Source organism: Ochotona princeps, chromosome 13, assembly GCF_030435755.1.
Source record: "Ochotona princeps isolate mOchPri1 chromosome 13, mOchPri1.hap1, whole genome shotgun sequence".
Taxonomy (NCBI): domain Eukaryota; kingdom Metazoa; phylum Chordata; class Mammalia; order Lagomorpha; family Ochotonidae; genus Ochotona; species Ochotona princeps.
The window spans coordinates 55,129,915-55,150,671 of NC_080844.1; the positions used below are offsets into that span (position 1 = coordinate 55,129,915).

A 20,757-nucleotide genomic window follows, 5' to 3' on the forward strand; every position below is an offset into this window, starting at 1 on the left:
ATGACTCCGACAGGGCATCATCCATATCCTTTCTGCTTTTCTCATCCTTGGTGTACCCTTGCCGGCCTCTAACTGGAGTTAAGGAGGGTGATCTTGGTCTGTTTTTCTAGACTCAGTCCAGAAAAGCTCAAGAAATGTCTATTCTTGAGGATCTGAAACAAAAGGGATTAAGGCATTCACTGCAGAGCCCTCACTCTCATCTCAGCATGTCTGGACTCCTCCCATTCCTGCCTCCCTCCTTCCAGTTGACCCCTCACAGGTGCCTTCTTGATCCCCAAACACAGCAGGCACCTTGCAACCTGTTAGTGTTCTTGCTGTTGCCTTTTCTTTTCTTTTTTTAAGATTTATTTATTTTTATTGGAAAGGCAGATGTACAGAAGAGGACAGAGAGAAAGATCTTCCGTCCAATGGTTTACTCCCCAAGTGGCCGCAACGGGCTGGAGCTGAGCCAATCCAAAGCCAGGAGCCTCCTCTGGGCCTCCCACACGGGCGCAGGGTTCCAAGGCCTTGGACCATCCTCGACTGCCCTCCCAGGCCACAAGCAGGGAGCTGGATGGGAAGCAGAGCCGCTGGATTGCTGTTGCCTTTTCTTAAAAATGCGAGTGACTGCAGAGGCACACAGCTCAAAGGCTTCAAAGGTTACATTCTTCCCTCCTAATCAATGACTCCATTTGTCTGTCTGCCTTCTCCCTCTCCTGTCGGGAACCGGGACAGAATCCTGTTTCCTTCACTGCCAGTGCCCTTCTTACATCTGTAACCATTATCAGCCTATCCTGCAAAGCTTCAACTTCCACACCTTGGAATGAATTAACAAAGACCACATTAAGTTACTGAAACTGAGAAAAACAGGCTTTCTCTTTCCTTTTGCAACTCTACTACATGTTTAAACAAGCCCGCTTTGAAGCATTCAGGAGTACCAGTTTCAATCAACCACTTACACAGGCTTTAGTTTTTGATAGACTCATGTGTATATAAGCAGTTTGATGCTACTCATTATTTAAGACTTATTATTTAAGATGCCACTATTTTTTTTACAGGATACAGAACAATTTCCATTTAAGGAACTAATATAGATCTTTTAGCAACCAAAAAATGCTTTGAGTAAAGACATATATATATATAGCTTTTACAGAATGTCCATTAATCTTTATTTGATTTGACAAAATCTGCATTATTAAAAGACAAGTAACAAAATCTGAGTTTATACTGAATCTGACAGATTAAGATCTACAGTATCTAGACTATTTAAGAAGTATCTCCTCAGAGGGAAAATAGCAGTGTCACCTGCAGGTGCTCCTGGCCAACAGGGAGCCCCAGTGGCAGGCGAGCTCCAATGTGTGCTGCGCACCAAAATCCTCGAGAAAATGTGGATGTGACTGACTTGGTGACACGTTTTCCCCCTTTTGGGGGAAGAAGTGGTGACAAGGAGTAGGATTCTAAAAGGCATATGCAGAATGGCTTCTCCATTTCAAAATGGTAACAAAAATATTTAATCATGATACTAGGGCATCTTTGAGGAAAAGAAAACCCTCACCACAGTAGGCTCATTGCATAATTGTTGAGTAATTATGTACAATTTTCAAGTAATGAAACAGCCTGAAAGAATAACTTCACTCCAGTGGATGGAGGCTATCTGGTTTTCTTTTCGCCGTCCGGGGTGGGATTGGCTTCTGCGTCACAGGGACACTTCTCCACACAGTTTCTCGGGAACCAGCCTCTGATTCTTGAGACACCTGAGGAAGAAGATGAAACTATGATGGGGCGATGCACTTCAGGAGCAGCATGAAGAGCAATATGCCCCATGACACCAAACTAAGTTCTCATGATACTGTTTTTCCCCTTTACTATCTGTTATAACCATAGCTGGAAGGGGAGGGGAAAACAGGTCTTTAAGTTTTCCAAATAAGCTAGAAAACAAGTTGTTTACCAAATCCTGTTCTCTGAAATGTGGCTCAAGACAGTTCCTAGCTGCGGACAGGGAAGTTTCATTTGCATACGATCATGAAAAGTGTTTTGGTATATACTCTCCCACTCTGTATTCCAGGAACTATATAATGGATTTCAAAATCTCACTGCACTAAAATAAATTTACCTTTTAATTCCATTTTTTGTAAGCTTTTAGGTGTGTCCTTGTACCTAGCTTTGAGTAGGTACAGAAGTGGGTTGAGTTCAATAGCAGGAATGAAGCACTTACACAAATGCCTACCAAGCGGGTGGATGGGAGCTAAGCGTTAGCCTGCCTAATAAATGATGCTCGCTCTTGCTGGCATGTTCTCTAGTTCTCTTCATGGATCTGTGACGTGATTACCTCTAGAACTTATTTCTATAAAGTTTGGGATTACTGCTTTAAACACACCCTCTCATTTCCATACCTTCCACAAAGGCATCATCAAGAATTTTGTCTCCATATAACCAGTATCTGAAATATTTTAAAAAGTTACAATTAATTTTTGAAGGCTAGATGTCTATTTCAACATGAAAGCAGAAATGCAGTACTTCTCTCTTACCGTAAACCTCTGGTGGCCAAGATGAACTCCCCCTTGCGGAGCTGTATCCGAGGCTCCTCAGTGCAGGGGCTTGTGCAGAAGGTTTTGACTCCTTTATTCAGGGGACAGCAGGCACCACTGTAGTCAGCTATTACTTTATAGCGAACCTATCAGGGAGCAAAAGGACAAATGAGCTTTTTTTAAAAGTTTGAATTTAAATTTTTAAAAGTGTGACCAGTCTTCCTCCCCAGTTTCCCATCCATCCTCCAACCTCTCTCCCGAGAGCTAAGTGAAGCTTCCAAGTCCCAGGTTCTCCCATCCCTCAGGTCTTTCTTCCTCCATCTTTTTTTTTTTTTCTTATACATTTATTTATTTGAAAGCCAAAGCAGCAGTTAGCAGCAAAGAGGGGAGAAAGAAAAAGACATCTTTGCTCTGGTGGTTTAATTTCCAAGTGGCTGCAGCAGCCAAATCTGTGGCAGGCCAAAGCCAGGAGTCAGGATCTTCATCCCGGTCTTCCGTGGGGGAGGCAGGGACCACAGTTCTGTACCATCTTCCTATTGCTTTCCTAGGTGTACTCATAGGAAGGTGGACTGGAAATGAGTAGCCAGGACACAAACCAGCACTCTGATACACGACGCTGGCATCTCAAGCGGCAGCTTACATCACTGCACCACAATGCTGGCCCCAGTCCCTCATTTTAACCACTGAAGTACCAAGAATTAGTTTTTTTTTAAAGATTTACTTTTTTTGGAAAGGCAGATTGACAGAGAAAGATCTTTCATCTGCTGGTTCACTCCCCAAGTGGCTGCAAAGGCCAGAACTAGGCTGATCTGAAGTCAGGAGCCAGGAACTTCCTGCAGGTTTCCCACATGGGTTTGCAGGTTCCAAGCCTTTGGCCCATCCTCTGCTGCTTTCCCAGGCCACAAGCAGGGAGCTGGATGGGAAGTGGAACATTTGGACACAAACCGGCACCCACATGGGATCCTCGTACATGCAAGGGGAGGATTTAGCCACTAGGCTATTGCACTTGGCCTAAGAATTAAATTCTTGACCAACACTATGTGAGAGGACTTTCTGCACTGCTGCACATGTCCTTTAAGTTCTATGTCTCTGGTAGTCAGTGGGGCAGCACATACAATGACTGAGTACTTACAAAAGTGAGCAGTGCAGATGAGCAAATGAATTTCTTGTTAATTTTAATTAATTTATACTTAAATAGTCAAAATGTGGTTACTGGCCATCATATCCAATAGTGCAATAAAAAGAATGCATTTAATCTCGATGAGCTATATTGGGGATAATTATTTTTCTTTGTTAACAATTTAAATTGACAAAATTCCCTCCAAACCTAGCCTCAACTATTTAAATAAAAACAAAAGTGAATCATATCAAATTTCAACTAATATACTAAGGACTATTATTTAATAAAAGCCATTAATCAGTTTTTATTCAAAGAAATCTTGAAAAATCCTCTAGGAGGGCATGAGGGAGATGGGAGGGGAGGAAGTGAGGGAGGAAGAGATTATTCGGTTCTTAGAATTGTAACTACAAACCACACTGAACCTATTTAAAACTAATTAAAAGTTTAAATAACTACTCAGAGGTATACAGCCTCATAGCCAACAAATCAGTATTACAGAAAAATTACTTACGCTTCTGACTCTCTTATCTGCTTTTTGTTTCAATTGTTCTATCTGTTTGGAAAACATAAAAGCAACAATTAAGTCTCGTGTCTCAGTGTTGAAAACATTTTATCCTCCCTACTCTCAGAGTGATACAACTAACTCCCAGCTTTCCACCATGTCACAGTTGCTGACAACTTAAAGGCCATAACCCTTTTAGGGGCTGAGAAGTGATTTTCTTTTCACTCTTTCCTCCTCAATTTCTTCATCTCTGCATATTCCAAGAGTACTCCCTGGGCACAGGAACCAGAGAGACGGGCCTTCTGTCCCCAAGAAGTGTTCAAGCTAATGTCTAAGGGACAGAGTCAGGGAGTCACTGATCCTTCTGAGCCAGAGCAAACAAACTGCCAACACTGACCAACAAAGTGTTTTGACTAAAAAAATCATTACGACTCACTTTTCACATAGCTGGAAACTACTCAATAGCACAATCTTGGACATAGTAGGAGAAATACAGCATACAGTCTCTGTCTCAGAATCTTGACATTGGCTCAAAGATGTCAGGTTCAGGCACAGGAACAAGATTAAAAACTGAGACTATGAGCTACCACACAGTTGTACATGAGCAAGGTCAAGTCCAGAAGAGTCTAGAGTAAGTTGGTTAGACTTTAGGGAGGAGATGGAACTGGAACTGCTCTTATATCCAGATAGACAGGTCACAGGGGATCGAGAAGAGTGTGGATAAAGTTGGGTGGCAGGAATGTACAAGGAGTTCAAGTAAGACTGTAACTATGACAGTACTGTTAGGCCAGAGTTTATAAAGCCAAGTTAAGGAATTAGTACTTTATGTCACAGCTTTGATGTTAAGAAGAGATTTCAATACAGGAAAACAGGACACAAGGTGCACTTCAGGATTATTACCTTGAATTCACTTGATACTCTAAGAAACATTCTTAGAATTTAGCTCCCTATAAAATGTCACTGGAGTTCAAAGGAAGTAAGGGCAAGACGGGGAGGCAAAGAGGAGGAGATGCTGGAACAGAAACCCTCACCGTTAGGCTGTAGGGGTGACAGCCTTTTCGTACAGGCCACTCGAGCCCATCTCCTTCCGGAAACCCAGACCACGTAAACACCTGCTTGAAGTTCTTCCATTTATCTCCCAAATCATATGGAAAAACAAAATCTTCATCTAGCTGATAATACTGAATTCGATCTTTAGCCTGTGGGTAACAAAGACAAATGCCTCTTTTTATATGGCTTTTAGTAATGAACATTTATTCTTCAAATCTGTATCATCCGTAAAAACATAATTGTTAGTGTGTGCAGACAGGATAGAAAACTTTACCAAAATATAGGAAGAACTTGTCACAGCACACCAACCTTGTCTATGATGCCCAGAAAATATATGAAAGAGTCTTTTAGGAATGAATATTCCACAAGGCTAATTAGAATTAGCAGCACCAAAGAGCCCGTGTGTGCAGCATGGACAGTATAAGCAGATTCAGGAGCAAGGCAGTGTTTACTGAGGATGGAAAGTTGTGCAGGATGTGCCAGAACATAATCCAGTCACCACACCTGTGTCAGTGTCACCTGCAGGAATGGCCAGAAAAGCTTTAGCAGGGGAGTCACTAATTTAGGAAAAACATTTCTCAAGAATTTAACCAAGAGGGGCCCGGTGGCGTGGCCTAATGGCTAAAGTCCTCGCCCTGAACACGCCAGGATCCCATATGGATGCCGGTTCTAATCCTGGCAGCTCCACTTCCCATCCAGCTCCCTGCTTGTGGCCTGGGAAAGCAGTTGAGGACGGCCCAAAGCTTTGGGACACTGCACCCACATGGGAGACCTGGAGGAGGTTTCTTGTTCCCGGCATCGGATTGGCGCGCACCGGCCCGTTGCAGCTCATTTGGGGAGTGAAACATCGGATGGAAGATCTTCCTCTCTGTCTCTCCTACTCTCTGTATATCCGGCTTTCCAATAATAATAAAATCTTAAAAAAAAAAAAAAAGAATTTAACCAAGAGGAAAGGGGACACCTTTGGCCTAATAGTTAAGTCAGCTCTTGAGGCCCCTGTGTCCCATATCAGACTTACTGGCTTCAAGCCCCATCTCCACTCCTAATTCTATCTTCATGCTGATGTGCACCCTTGGGAGGCAGCAGGGGATGGCTCAGGTAGCTGGGTTTCTTGCCAGCCTAGTAGGAGACCTGGGTGCTGGTTTTGACCTGGCCCACTCCAGTTGTTGTGGGCAATGGGAGAGGAAATCAGTGGATTCACTCTTTCTTTCTGCCTCTCCAATATGTTTGGTGTATGCTTGCAATGGGGGAATCTCAACTGAACTTGAGCTGTGGTTATGCAACAAGGTGGAGGAATCCACCATGGCGGGAGGGTTTGGGGAGGGGTGGGAGAACCCAAGTATCTATGTAACTGTGTCACATAATACAATGTAATTAATGAAGTTAAATAATAAAAAAAAAAAAAAAAAAAAAAGAATAAATAAACAAATAGCACATATATACAAGAAATCTTTCATGTTCCATACATCATACATATACCCATACATATGCATACACACATACATCTACACACATCCATTTTATATTTTTTATTTGGGTTGTATAAATCACATATTCCAGGAATTTAACTTGTTAGCCTGAACATAAACTGACTTTGTATTTCTTGTTCTGCTGACACCTAGTGGCACAAAGACAAATTATTTCAACAATGAGTTAAAATTTGTTGCATATTAGTGTATTGTAATTTCCACACATTTCATATGATCACTTATTTTAATTTTCCACTCAATAAGAAAGGGCCAGTTTTAAAGTAACTTCTACATTTAGCCTGGCACTTTCTGAAGAACCTTGGTCACTAGCAAAACAAAAAGCTTAATCTAATGTCAATGGATTACTAGAAATCCTTACCAAGATCCAGTATTTTATGGAAAAGCTTGTTGCAATAATTACTTTGGACAGAGATCAAGGCTACACACAAAAAAAAAACTGGATAGGAGGAAGAGCATACTTGTTCTAAATTGACCAAAAAGTCTTTGCCCAGGAGGAGCATCCAGGAAACTCAGCACCCTATCAACAATACATGACAGGAAACGGAGCCCTCAGCCAAGCTGAGTCAGAGCAGCTTCCTGGGACAAAATGACATGTAACCTTCAGTCCTGACGGCCAAGAAATCAGGCAAAAGAGAGAGAGGAGTGTTCCAGGCAGCAAAAACAACATATAAAGCAGCCAAACAACAAGACACAATAGGCACCAGGTGTAGGAGAGGCTGGGGGTGGGGCATGTAGACCCATGAAGTTACATGAAGTCTCCCTTTATATAAGCTGAGCAATTTGGACTTAAACCTGTCAATCTATGATTATCAAACTATGTTTTGTAGACCCCTGGGGGTCTCCAAGATCTCTTCTTGTGGTCCAAAAAGGTCATAGTGCTCTCTCAAAGAATACTAAGATGCTATCTGCCTTTCACTGTGTTGAAATTTGCAATGGTGGTAGTAATCAAGACAGTGGCACTAAATCTAATTTGTAGTCATTAAATTCTTTTGCTAATACAGAGTTACAGCTTAAAAAACAATTCCATCAAAAAATGTCCTGGACGAAGCAGTAAAAATGATTATTTTTATTAAATCTCAATTCTCAGGTAGATACTCATAATAGTCTGTGTGACAAAATGAGAGGTAGACAGAAAGCAGGCCCAAGCAGAGTGAGTTTCTTCAGAAAACCTCTCCGAGTCATGAGTTAACAAAGGTTATATGGCTATGGCCAGGGTTTTTTTCCCCTCTTCATATAATACTATTTATGCATGGAAGAATGAGTGATAAAATAAGGAAATTAAGATTATTGAGACTTCAGTATTTAACAAGTATTTCCCCAAAAATGAATAAAGTCAGATTCTCCCTTCAAGGGAAAAACTGTTGGTGGAAAAAAATTAAGACCTTCGAGTTAAAATTAGAAAACTGGAAAACTTGACAGCCTTTCAATATTTAAAGGTGTTTTTCTCATAAAATTGACAGTGATAATGATATGGACTAGATGCGATTTTTGGATATTACAAAGTGAAAAGTATGAGCACTTGCAAAGACTGCATGTTTCAGCAGCAAATCATTGTTTTCCACATAAACAATGTTATAGAAAACCAAGTCTTGGTAAAAGATCAATTCACAGAGCAAGACAGGTTGATGGGTTTTCAGATAAAACAGTGCAAAAGGCTTACTGATAAGAAATATCTTGTGACGTTTTAGCGTAGTGTTAAAGACTATCCGTCATCATTTCAAAAACCTACAAAATCCTCCACTCTTCCGGCTACTCCTCTGTGAGGCTGAGTTCTCTTCATAACTCCTATAAAAGTCACATAGCTCAAGAGACTGAATGCAGGAATAGATGTGAAAATTCAACTGTCTTCTGCTAGGTGAGATACTAAAGAGATTTGTAAAAGCACAAAACAGTGCCACTCTTCTATTTCTTAATTTAAAAAATAATTATTTTTCATCACAATATTATTATCATATAGTAGGTTACTATTATTTTTAAGTGAAATAACAAGCTTTTTAAACTGATCCCACCTAGGAAATATGGCAAATATTTGCATCATTATATGTAATACAATAAGTTTTCTGACCTAAAAGTAAAACAGAGGTGACTACTGGCTGCAGGTGTCTATTGTGTATTATCTATATGCATTTTATTTAGCTCATAAGGTTTTTTTATTTGAATTGCTTGTTAACATTTAAAAACTAAGAGGAGATCACACAGATATCTAGAATTCTAACATGGAAAAAAAAAAAGGAATTTCTAATACTAGGCGACTATTCCCTCCTTGGCAACAATCAGCATGTCTGAGACAGTACTTTCACACACAAGCTGGCTTTCTTCAGGCTACCTGCTTGGTCCCTGCAGGTGTTGGGGTTTGGAGCCTTATAATAAAGCGACAATGAGACTCTGAGAAGATTGCAACAGGAAGCCAGGTAGTGAGATTGTGTTTTGCACTAAAATCATAGCGCACAGTGTGGCATGTGTATGGGAGATGTGAGTTCACAGGCAAGCTAAATGTAGTAAGCTTCATCTAATATCTAAAGCATGAAGAAACATCTGGTAGCACTGCGTAGGAGGAAAGCCCTTTTTAAGTGGGCTACCTCTCCTCTGATCTCAGAAAAGGGCCAGAAGGTCCAACACTTGGCCACAGGCACCCAGAAGCTCAGGGCGTGCGAGAAGTTGTCTGGGAGGAGGTTAAAGCAGGGATCCAGCAAACGTCTCCCGTATTCCCTCTTACACATCATACAGACAAGTAATGAAGCCATCAGAGCACTTGTCAGTTAACCAAGTATGCTAGTTAGCTAGTACTTTAATACTGAGGAAACAATGATTAAAATTTACCTTCTCTTCAATCCATGACTCAATAGAAGTTTTGTTTCTGAGAATTATTTTCATCTGGAAATTAAATGATAAAGAAAATTTACTCTTTCGACTGTGAGGTGGCTGATATGACAGGGTAAAATCACACAGACACAGACAGTACATGGCCCATGTGATTGTGTTCATAACAGCTGTATCACATTGTCTCTATAAATGATTACACTAACACAATCCAATCTGAATAGGATCTTAGTAAAAATTCATGTTTTTAGTATTATCTTCAGAACAAGACTTTCAGAGCATCAATAACACGTCAATATAATGCATTCAACCTGCACTTCAGGGAGCTTTGCTGTTATTGTCTTTTTCTCCATATCTAATTAGCCTGAAATCTATGATGTATGTATTTATGACAAGTAACACTGATTTATTTCGGTCAACTTAGAGCACCCAATCACCTGAATGTATCAGTGTATATTCCTCACTTTCTCCCTGGATATAACTGTGTCCTCCTACATAGGGTTTTGTGTTGTAAGATCTTAGTTTATTTTGACTGATTCTCAATTATAAGCAAGCCGTGGGGAAATTTTTCAAAAAGAATTTGGTCCCAGGAAGGTAGTAAATATAAAGTAGAACCCAGACTTGTTTATTTTAAAACCAAGAATTAAAAAAATAATTGGAGTGGGGGAGGGCGCAGATATAGTCATTCTACTTTTGCTAAGAGTTCTGAACTTCCTTGAAGTCTGGTTTTGCCCTCCTGGACAATGTGGCACAGGAAAACGAGCCTAAGACTCCTCACCACATTCCAAGGGCCTAGCAGAATACCTGCTCCAGCAGAGACCTTCGATGAATAAGTAAATAAATTATGTGAATGCAGTGAGTCATAAGAACTGTATTTTTGATCCCTTCAGAGCCAAATCTTCTTCCTCTATTCTACTAGGACTTTGTATATAAATCTGCAAAGTACAGATGACCTCGTATTAGACTGTACTATTAATTTTGAGTTCCCTAAAGACAAGAACTTCTTCATTGTCATTTCTGCAGCCCCAGAAGTCACAGAGGATGGCGCTGGTGTGGTGCACAGCAGGCTGAGGTGCTGCTTGGTACACTGGCATCCCATGTTGCAGTGTCAGCTCTAAGTCCTGTCTGTGCCACCTCCAACCTGGCTTCCTGTAAGTGCATCCCAGGAAGCAACAGATGATGGCCCAAGTGCTTCGGCCCCTGGCATCCATGGGAGACCTACCACTCTAAACATCAGCCTCTGTCGATGCAAATAAAAAAGTGGATGTAATAAAAAAGTGCATGTAAATTAAAAAAAAGAAAGAAGGAAATTAGCAGAGTAGTTCATCACAGAGTAGACCACAGATGGCATCTAAGTCAGAGTTGTTATAATTAAGTGACCTATTACTATGTAAGTAAAGACTCTCAAATAGTAAGTTTTATAAGTAAGTGCCCCATAAAAGTAGCTATTTTATATTCACTTGCTGCTAAACACATATAGTCATAGAAGAATAATAATCATGATGTTTACTGAATGTACAAACGAGTGACTTTAACTACTAACCTGTCTCAGAGCCAATTGTGAGGAAGGAAAAACAGTAATATCCCTCTGTCAATCTCTTCTGGGGCTGATGTGAAGATCCAGACAGACTGAACATGTGGGGAGTGCTTTCAACTATAAAGTGACACATAACTCTAAGTTCTCTATTTAAAAAAACTCAACCCATGACCTATAAATTCTAGCAGAATAATTGAAAGAGAAGGTCAAATTAGCTACCTAGATGAAATTAACAAAAACGACTCCAATTTCATATCGCATACCTAAGCATAGGGTTTCAATCTTTCTCACTGCAATCAGCCCAATAATTTGACAATTTTTAGCTAAAGGCAACCAAGTAACTTACCTGGATAAAAAACAACATCCCAACCGCTATAGTTGTTCCTAGAGCTAATCCCAAGGCAAACAAAGTGGCAGCAAATGCAGCTAATCCAAAGGGGACAATTGGAAGAGGATCTCTCCGGGCTGCACTCATGTCAATCCTGACTGTGTTCCACCCAAAGGAGAGCTGCAAATAACAACAAACATGCATGGAGCGCTTGGCTGGGGGAACTGGGCAGACTCTGCCTTCACACCCAGAACAACATGATCCGCATGAAGCTAGCCAGACGCTGGGGCCAAAGCAGATAAAGCAAACATAGCTATAACTAATGAACAACGAGCGTCAGGAAATTCTTATTGTTCTCAAATGATGCAGAGCTCACAGTGTGCTTCAACAAAACTAGACACCAATCTAAATTGTGCTTCCCGCCTTCCTGTTAGTCTGTATTTATCAAGATTTTCCACAGCAATGAAAATACAGTCTAGGATTCAGCCGCCCCTTCCCTCATATTCTACAAGTTATGGCTAAGAATTGGTAAAATGGGTGCTGGTGCTGTGGTACAGTGAGCAAAAGTGCTGCCTGGGATGCTGGCATCCCTTATGGGTACCATTTTGTGCCCTGAGGGCTCCGCCTCTGATCCAGATGCCTGTTAATGGCCTGGGAAAGGCAGCAGAAGATGGATCATGTGTCTGCACCCCTGGGACCCACGTGGAAAACTCAGATGAAGTTCCTGGCTTTTACAGCCATCTGAGGAGTGAACCAGAAAATGGAAGATTCTCTCTCTAACTCATTCAAAATAAATAAATGAATCTTAGAAAGATAAAAAAAAGAACTGGCAAAACGCAAAAGTCAAGGGCAGGCATCTGGCACAGTGATCAAACTACTGCTTGAAGCACTCACATGGCACAGGCAGCGCTTGGCTGGGATTCCAGCTCCTTGCTTTCAAATCCAGCTTCCTCCAACGTGCACCCTTGGGGGCGGTAGATGGGTCAAGTTCCTGGGAGACGGGCTGAGTTCCTGGCTGCATCTGGGCCTGGCCCAGCCCTGGCTGCCATCATGGGCAATCAACGAGTGAACCCACAGATGGAAGGTCTCTCTGTCTGCTTCTCTGTTCTGTCTGAGCTAAATCACTGAGAGCAGATGAGGTGTACTTCATAAAATTGTGGGAAATGGAAACAAAAGACATGCTTATCCTAGTGCAAAAAAAAAAAAAAAAAAAAATCCTGAAATCCATACATACAAGTGATCTTTAAAAATTTAGAATAATTTCCTTTTATGGAAAATGTGCACCAAGAACAAACTATGCATGGGTTTCAATTTTTTTTTAAAGCAAAATGAAACTTGTCTTTTAATTCACCCTTTCTGTGAACTTTTTTTTCTTTTAAAGATTTATTTATTTTTATTGGAAAGGCAGATTTACAGAAAGAAGGTGAGACAGAGAAAAAGATCTTCCATCTGCTGGCTCACTCCCCAAGTGGCTGCTATGGCTAGAGCTGAGCTGATCCGAAGCCAGGAGCCAGGAGCTTCTTCCAGATATCCCACGTGGGTGCAAGGTGCCGAGGCTTTGGGCTATCCTCTACTGTTTTCCCAGGCCACAAGCAGGGAACTGGATGGGAAGTGGAGCAGCCAGGACACAAACTGGCACCCACAAGGGATCCTGGCACATGCAAGGCAAGTATTTAGCCACTAAACTACCATGCCGGGTCCCTGTGAACTTCTGAAGTACTCTTGAATTTCCAAAAGCATCCTCTTTAATCTTGTTCACTACTACTTAACTTGGCATGAATGATTTTTACTTACCCGATTATAAAGCTGTGTGTACATGGTCATAACGAAAATGAAAGCAGCATGGATACAACCCAGTGGTGCTAACAGGAGAAACAGTGTGAAGGAAGCATGATTTTGGTAACCACAACAGTTGTTGATCCAAGGACAGTGATGATCCATCTTCATGACACATCTGACAAGAAACAGTAACATAAAAACGTAAGGTGGAGAAGCCTGTCTGGCATAAAGAACTCTGCTCTTCAAAGATCAAGCAAGTGGGAATTCAGCACATCTGTGAGTCCCAGGGCAGCTCCACATCACAGAGCAGAAAGAGAAATAGCAGCTTTTAAGTAATTATCACTGGGGAATCCTTTACATTCTAAATAGCCCACAGGCAAGGGCAGGTTTTGCAACTGCTTCTGGGAAAAAGACAACAGCTCCGAGTGAGTTTGTGTGAAGTCAGGAGGCCCCCAGCACGGTTCCTGGTTTTCTGCTTGTTTAGAATCACAGTGACTCAAGTGGAGTACAAGGGTGACTCAACAAGATCACGTGCCAATCTCCACTGGGGTTGACAGGCCCAGACACTTGTAATTTCCTTCCTTCCTGCTTTCAGTTTCTTTTAGGTGCGAGACGTCTAAGTAAGCCAACTTCGTAATAAGCAAAGCATGCTTTCCATTTCTTATTGTTGCTTCAAGAAAATTTCCTGGTCTCAAGCTAAACTTCGTCTCTAAATTTCTTACTGATCCTGGCTAATGTAGGCATTCATCAGGAAAAGTCCTGGCTTATTTCACATTTCTGGAGGAAGTCAGTTTTCTTCCCATTGACTTTTTTTTTTTTTTTTTTGCATTAGAACGCTTGTGAAAACAGACACCTGCATTTGCCATTACATTTATATAAAATGTTAAAAATCACAGGAAAACCAAGTCTCCTTTATGATTCAATCCTAAGTGGATAGCTGATAAACAATCCTGATACAGTGTGTGGAAATAAACTAGAGTTGTTACAATGTTTTACCTTATTCTTGTGGGGCAAGGGGGAAAGCAAATCTGTAGTTTTCTACAGAAACCTTCTCATTTACAACTCCCCCAAAACGAAATCTAACATCTGGACAATTTAAAATGCAATATTTAAAACACAGATTATAGAAACTTACGTAACTTGACTGTTTTTTGATGAAGTGGCCAACTTCTGGTGAATGAAAGTACAACCAGTGTGAAGGAAGAACAATGAAACAGCAGGCTAGAAATCAAGTTGATCAGCCTAGTGAACAGAAAAGACAGGTTACCTGTTGCACTTCCGGCAGTGATGGGAACGTGGTGCCTTGTACGCCTGGCAGACTTGACAATACTGGAGATACATGGTGTCCTGAGAATTTTCCTTAGTAACAAAACAGAAAGAAATGACATCAGTTAACCGAATCCAAGAAGGAAGTCAGGTTTTATGAATAAAAGTGATCCCATGGAAGGAATTTTAACTTCTGTTTCCATTCCTTTTACTTGAATTAAAATATTTTTAAAAAACCAATTTCTGGAGACAGAAGCATCACTCTCCCAAATGCCCAGAGGACACTTCAAATTTGCCCATTTTCCAACTCAAACCCAGTGTCATTAGTTGGTTCTATTTACCCAAATTTTAAGATCAGGAGTAGTTTAGAAGCAGACGCCTGACAACCTGGTGGGACTCGGTGGAGATTGGCATACAAGGGGTACTCTTTGCCGGCTGCCCCTTCCTGAAACTACCAAAGTCCCTTCGCCTCCCCTGGGCCATCTGAATAACTTCCTTACTCATTTCCTTTCCTGAGATTTCTCTCATTCAAACTGTGTATTGTCAGAACTCCTCTTAAATTCCTAGACACAACTCTGCTTGGAAATCTCTTAAACTTCCCCATTGTCTAACAGTTTCTCAAGTATTTAGGTGCTTCCTCTGTACGGCATAATTGCCTTTCCGGTCACAAGGAAGTCCGAATTCTGAACATGTCCCCCCACCACTCTCTCAAGCTCTTCCTCATCCCCTGTGGAAACTGCCCCTCCTCCCATGGGCTCCCAGCTGAACAGGCTCAGCGCTTCCAACTTCAAGAGCACTCATCAGATCCTAAAGTAGGACAACGTTCATCATGTGGCCACCTGCATTGTGCTATATAACCAACTTCCAGAACAGAGTGTCTCGTCCAATTCTGTGCTCATTTCAAATAGTATCCCGCGTCCCCCCAAAAGCAGACATTGTGTTTCTCAAACTTTAACATGCCTAAGAATTGCATGGGGCTTTTCTTAAGCTGAAGATTCTGATTCCGACATAGTAGGTCTGCAGAGCTGCATTCCTAACAAGCTACCTACTGATGTCCCCCAGCAAGGAACAGAGCCGGTCTTCAGCATGATCTAACCATTTTGAAAGAAGTCCTAAGTTCATTCATGCTATGTTGCCTGATGTTATAAATTCACTGCATGATTTTAAAACTTTATGGCTCATGATGCACGATTTTAAATCAACTGTGTTCTCATCACTGAGAGATGTCACTACATGAAACAATATTCTAGAACTCAGACACGGAAATTACAACCCAGGCGGCAGAGTATGCAGTGCGTCCCTACACTCAGGACCAGGGACCTGGCCACCTCCTTCCAGTTAAAAAACAAAAAATAAGTTATGTAATGGAGTTGTCTGGGAGTTTGCTGATTTAGATCAGTATTCCCAGCACAGGCAGTAAATGTCTGAGGACAAACCATCAGTGATTTGAGTCATAAACTTAGTCTCTTGTGTTTGATGTTACCATTTAGCAGATAAGGGAAACACTGAATGCAAGATTCTCACTCGAGTTCAACATAAGAAGAAATCATCATCTTACCGGTTTCCACCCCAGAGGGACAAAGCCAGGACCAACAAACATGGCATTGAAGTAATTATAAAGAATCATGACAGTCCAATTGATCAACATGATAAAATTCACGCTTCCTCCTGTGGTATGTAAGGGCCAATACCACAGCACAGAGTCGATCATGGCCACGGCAGAGCAGATCGCTACAACGCTGAGGGCGATGACTGGGCCCCAGTGACACAGTCTCCTCAATTCTTGGAGATTTTCAAACTTGACGACCGAGCAGAATGTGCCCATTTTGGCAGGGAGGAAAGCCTTCCTACTTCTAAGGAATGACTGGTTTTCCTTTTTCTGTGCACACATGTCCATGTGCCCCGAGTCCACGTGTGTTCCTTAGCTGTCATGCCTTCAAGCTCTGGGAGCAGAGAGTAGATCGCATCATCTTCTCCGCTAAGAACTCCGACTTTTTTATCCTAAGAAGAATCCAGGATCTCACTTGAAAACCCAACATAAAGGGAGCAAAACATGACAGTTCAGTTTAAAAACCATATTTGCTAACAGCCGAGCATAAACCATTTTCCAAATGTACCACTAAGGGAACCTTGTCAAATGTAAACGCAAATAATAAATAAAAGTATATTCACTGTATCTAAAATGTAGCTCAAGACAGAATGGTCTGTAAACTGAATACACATTTTGAAAACAGTTTTTCTTATCGCTCTGTTTTCAATTTGCCAGGAGACTGTGTTCAATGCTTAGTGAGGACTTTGAGAAGACAAAGAATTCCAGAGCTGACAAATAAGGCTGAACGAATCCAGCGTCCTTCGTCAAGGGGGGCAGATAACTGTTTTTCCAAAGCCCAAATGATGGAAACAAGACAGAGGGAGGGTCCGAGCAGATCTGAGGGAGAAGGAAGCCCGTGACCAAGAGCTGCTGCGGGCAGGTCCTTCCAACGGGCTCGGAGGGGGCCTGGCTTCCAGCGGTTCCTCAGCGACAGAGGCCGCTGCCCGGAGCTTCAGGCACGCTCGCTCTGTGGACAGACTCGGTCTCAAGGCTCTGTGGCCAGCGGCGCCCCCCACGTGGGGACCCAGAGCCAGCCGGCCACGGACAGGGTCCCCGCCTCGACTCCCCACCTCCGTCCGGTCCTGGGTGCCCGCTCCACAGCCATCGCCTTTCGGGGCGACCTGGGCTCACCAGGAACAGATATCTTCCTCCTCCTCGAGTAATTCCGTCATGGACACCTCAATCCAGGGCAAACCGAGAGCAAAACCGCATCCGCCGCCGCTGGGGCACAAGACCTCCCGCAGCCCGAGCCTCTGGGTCGGCGCCCAGGCCGCTGCTCTCCCGCTCAGGCCCTCGCGCAGGCTCCGTCCCCGCCACTTCCGGAAGCTTCCCAGCCTCAACCTTCCCTCAGGAAGCAGGGACCTGGGACCTGCTGCTGGGGCCGCCGGGGAGCCTTGGAAGACAGAGACGTGCTGTGAGCGATCCCCAGGAACGCACCACTTTTCGTAAGCCTTCCTGAGGGGTGTCCACTAGGGTGCGTTTCCCAAGTGTCATTTTTGGTTTCCAAGGCTGAGAGGAAACTAAAAGCCGCCCACAGCCCAATTTTCGGGGGGGACCGAAATCGCGACGGACAACCAGGAAGCGACGGGGCTGGGAGCTTTACCCCCGGTTTTCGGCTCTGCTGTGGAGCGCGCCCCCAGGGTGTCGGTGCGCCGCAGCTCTGTGCCTCGCGGGGTCCCCGACCCCGACCCAGCCTCCACCGGGGCCAGCTGCTCAGGAGCCAGCATGTCATCCGACTTCGAGGGTTACGAGCAGGACTTCGCCGTGCTCACTGCGGAGATCACCAACAAGATTGCCAGGGTCCCCCGACTGCCTCCCGGTGAGAGCCGGGGTCCCCGGGGCGCTCGCGGGGCTGGGAGGCGGTGGAGGCTTTGTGGGGTGGCCCTGGCAGCCACCCCCCAAGGATGGGGCTTGGCTGGAATTTGGGGGAGCAGCGAAGTCAGCCTTTCCAGAATCAACTCTGTGGGTTCGAATCCTGACCGCACCCCCTTGAAACTTCTAGTGGGGGCGTTTCTTCTTCATTTGTGCATCCCAAAGATGCAGGTATCCGCCAGATAATCGCGTAAAGCTCCTGAAGCTGGGGATGTGCAGGGCGTACCTGCGTTGTTGCCTTCACGGGAATGACAGGATGATATCTGTGGCTAAGTCGCGTTCAGTGCAAGGTGCCAAGGTTCAGACCCCACGCTGCCACCCAGAAGTTGCGTTTCTGAAAAGTGTCTTAACCCGTCTTCGGCCTTCCTTCGTGGTCCGACGGGGAGAATTGCACCTCTCCCAGGCTTGTTGTGGAGCCAGAACCCTGCCACGCGAGGGAGGCCCTTCGCTGTGTGTCAGCTGCTTTTTGCATTCGTGGTTTTTTTCCACCCCGTTTCTTATTTGTCATCCTTCTTGTAGGACTTCTGCGCGAAACAGAATTTTTTTTTCTCCCTTTTAAAGTGACGCATCTTCCACCTTTTGCTTCTTTCTTGGTTCAGTGCTAATCCGTCAGCTCTGTGAACGTGGGAGCCGGGTCTGGTTTCCGTGGTATTTACTTACTAGAGATGCTCAAGAGTTGAAGTGGGTAAACAGAATGACTGATATTTTTGACTTTTGCTTGTAAAATGTTCTTCAGGATTCCTCTTCAGTATAGGTTTACTTTGGGAAGTTCATTACTTATTAGATCCGCAGCTTTGGTTTCGTTTCGCTAGGAAACTTGAAGCAGTCTTGGACTGTTGGAGGTGTTGCTGCCTTCGTTCTGGGGTGACAAGTATAAAGGAGTCCGTGCTCATTCCTCTATGGGCTGGGGAGTAAATATACCTTCCCATCCTGCCAGATCAAGTCAGTGGTACCAACAGGGACAACATGAGTTGTCGTTCCTTTTCCCTTTCCCTACTTCCCTCCCAACTTAAATATTTTTCAATAATTTTCTTCCTTTATTTCTTTGTTTCTCCCTCCCCCCTCCTATTTTTCTGTTAATAGGGATCATTGCTTGAACCCAGGACCTCTGCATTTACACCCCACTCACCTCCTGAAGTCCCAGTTAGTTCTGGAGAAGGTGGCTGATGTCTTAAAGAGGTTTATGAGTCCAGCTAAGGGGCCGAGAGGAGAGAAGCAAATGGCCGGTGCGGCCAGGCTGTGCTGCCTCAGAGACGTGTGGACAAGGTGGCCGAAGGCCTCAGCGCTTGGTGATGCCGCTTGGTGATGCGTTGCCCTGCCTCTTCAGTTCTGCTTTTCTCTGCTGCTCAAGACCTTTCTCCACAGCCCAGGATCTGAATTTGTGCTGTTGTTGTTGGGTTGTTGGAGTCTGCTGCCTTGGAATTGAGGCCAGAACTTCAGACTGTCAGGATTTGTGGTTTCAGCTGAATTTTTATTCTATTTAAAATGTCATCATTTTAGCAATAGAAACATTTCTTTGTTCAGGCTGATAACTTTTGTATCAGCAAGCTGTTTCATCAAGTAATAAAGGCTTCCCTGGATGCAAAGTTGGAAACTGTGTCTAAGACAAGATTTTGTTACTGTTAAGTTTTTCCTGGCTTTATGTTTTCATGTAACAATTCTTACAACACAGAAGGAAATATTTGAATTGAAATGCCTCAAAAAGAAAGCTCTGCCTCTCGTTAAGGCAGAGAAAAGGGAAAAGGTTAACTGACTCAGATAATTGAAAGATAATAATTATTTCAAGATGAAATAATAGGGAAAGGCAAAAAGTATATCCTTGTAGCTAAAAATTTCAGATGCTTCTCTGTAGAATGAGAGAAAATAATATGCTCAACCTTGACAAAAGCAATGTGATTACAAGCTATTATAGCCACATTCTCTGCAGGCACCGTTAGCCCTTGTGGTGCTCATCCAGACTTACCCGAGCAAAGGTGAACTGTAATTTGCCTGAATTGAGGTTAAAAATTGGATAAAACTTTTGAGCCAAAATAATTCATTTCTCCCAGTATATTAATTGATTTAAATTGCTGCATAATTCATTTCTCCCAGTATATTGATTTAAATTGCAGCTAGCATGTTTACTTTTTTCCTGTGCATGTATGATGTGTTAGTGTTATTTCCAAAGAGAATAGAAAAATCTGAACATTTAAAAGTTTTATTTTATAAAGGGAGATTGATTTCTTTGTTATTAAACAAAATAGACTGTTCCTACAGTGCTTGAATCGTAACTAATTGTAGTTGTTGGACTGTTGAGATGGATAAGACCCTAACTAATATGTTGCTAGTGCCATATTTGAAAATTTATTTTACTGATTTTTTTTTTCTGTGGGAAACTTGGAACGTGCATAAGCAGAAGCCAGAATTAATACCTGATTGGTTTCGTGTGATGGGGTTGCATTCCTAAGTGAGAGCAGATCCATTAGGCAAGCTTCCCTCTCAGGGGTCTCCACCCAAATTACTCTGCTGTTTCACCCTACAGCGAGAAAACGGTCTAGTGTGCCTCCTGTTTCTTGGTGATTATAGTTGGAAGTGTGCCGAGAGATCACAGGGAAGTGGTTAAGACGCAGGCCACTCGCAAAGCTGTTGAGAATCCCAGGTCTACTGTTTACTACATGTGTGACCCAGGCAGAATGCTAGACCTCCATCTGTGAAATGGGGTGAAGAGCAGTAGTTTGAACCTTCCAGTGTGGTAAAAGTCCAGTGGCATTAAGGTGTGTCGCATGGGTGCAGCTCTTGTGCAGAGAAAGTGTGGTTGGCTAGCTCCTTGTGTTACTGTTGCCGCTGTTAGTGCTGGCCACAACCTAGCCCTTCAGGCTGCTAACGTTTTTTGGACTATAGAAGGAACCTTAGGCA

The 20,757-nt window shown here is 43.0% G+C and overlaps 2 protein-coding genes across 8 annotated transcripts in view; one reads left to right on the forward strand and one right to left on the reverse strand.

Annotated features, from left to right (window-relative positions):
- Positions 1 to 1,118: 1,118 nt before the first annotated feature.
- ZDHHC6 (zinc finger DHHC-type palmitoyltransferase 6) lies at positions 1,119 to 17,279 on the reverse strand. Of its 4 annotated transcripts, none has more exons than XM_058672071.1 (11): positions 17,122 to 17,279; positions 15,958 to 16,400; positions 14,401 to 14,492; positions 13,149 to 13,308; positions 11,373 to 11,534; positions 9,490 to 9,543; positions 5,161 to 5,328; positions 4,139 to 4,180; positions 2,508 to 2,653; positions 2,373 to 2,419; positions 1,119 to 1,733 (listed from the first exon to the last, which is right to left on the reverse strand). In XM_058672071.1, the coding sequence occupies exons 2-11, from the start codon at positions 16,294 to 16,296 to the stop codon at positions 1,630 to 1,632; spliced, it is 1,314 nt and encodes a 437-aa protein (XP_058528054.1). In that variant the 5' UTR covers positions 16,297 to 16,400; positions 17,122 to 17,279; the 3' UTR covers positions 1,119 to 1,629. The 4 variants fall into 4 exon arrangements, with proteins under 4 accessions (XP_058528054.1, XP_058528055.1, XP_004579899.2 ...); XM_058672072.1 differs by having other exon boundaries at positions 17,061 to 17,279; XM_004579842.4 differs by having other exon boundaries at positions 15,958 to 16,422; positions 17,122 to 17,277.
- Positions 17,280 to 17,487: 208 nt separating this feature from the next.
- VTI1A (vesicle transport through interaction with t-SNAREs 1A) overlaps positions 17,488 to 20,757 on the forward strand; it is a 360,713-nt gene continuing 357,443 nt past the window's right edge. For all 4 annotated transcript variants that reach the window (XM_058672073.1, XM_012925468.2, XM_058672074.1 and 1 more), the window contains exon 1: positions 17,488 to 17,809. In XM_058672073.1, coding sequence (XP_058528056.1) covers positions 17,716 to 17,809 — 94 coding nt within the window. In that variant the 5' untranslated portion in view covers positions 17,488 to 17,715. The remainder of the gene's footprint in view (positions 17,810 to 20,757) is intronic.

Bases quoted from the DNA above. Each gene is read 5' to 3' on its own strand.
- ZDHHC6 (XM_058672071.1), bottom strand. From the start codon at position 16,296: ATGGACATGTGTGCACAGAAAAAGGAAAACCAGTCATTCCTTAGAAGT. The intron at 2,654-4,138 runs GTAAGTAATTTT...GCTCCCTGATAG, and splicing joins CAGATAAGAGAGTCAGAAGC to GTTCGCTATAAAGTAATAGC. The intron at 1,734-2,372 runs GTATGGAAATGA...CTTCTTCCTCAG, and splicing joins TGATGATGCCTTTGTGGAAG to GTGTCTCAAGAATCAGAGGC.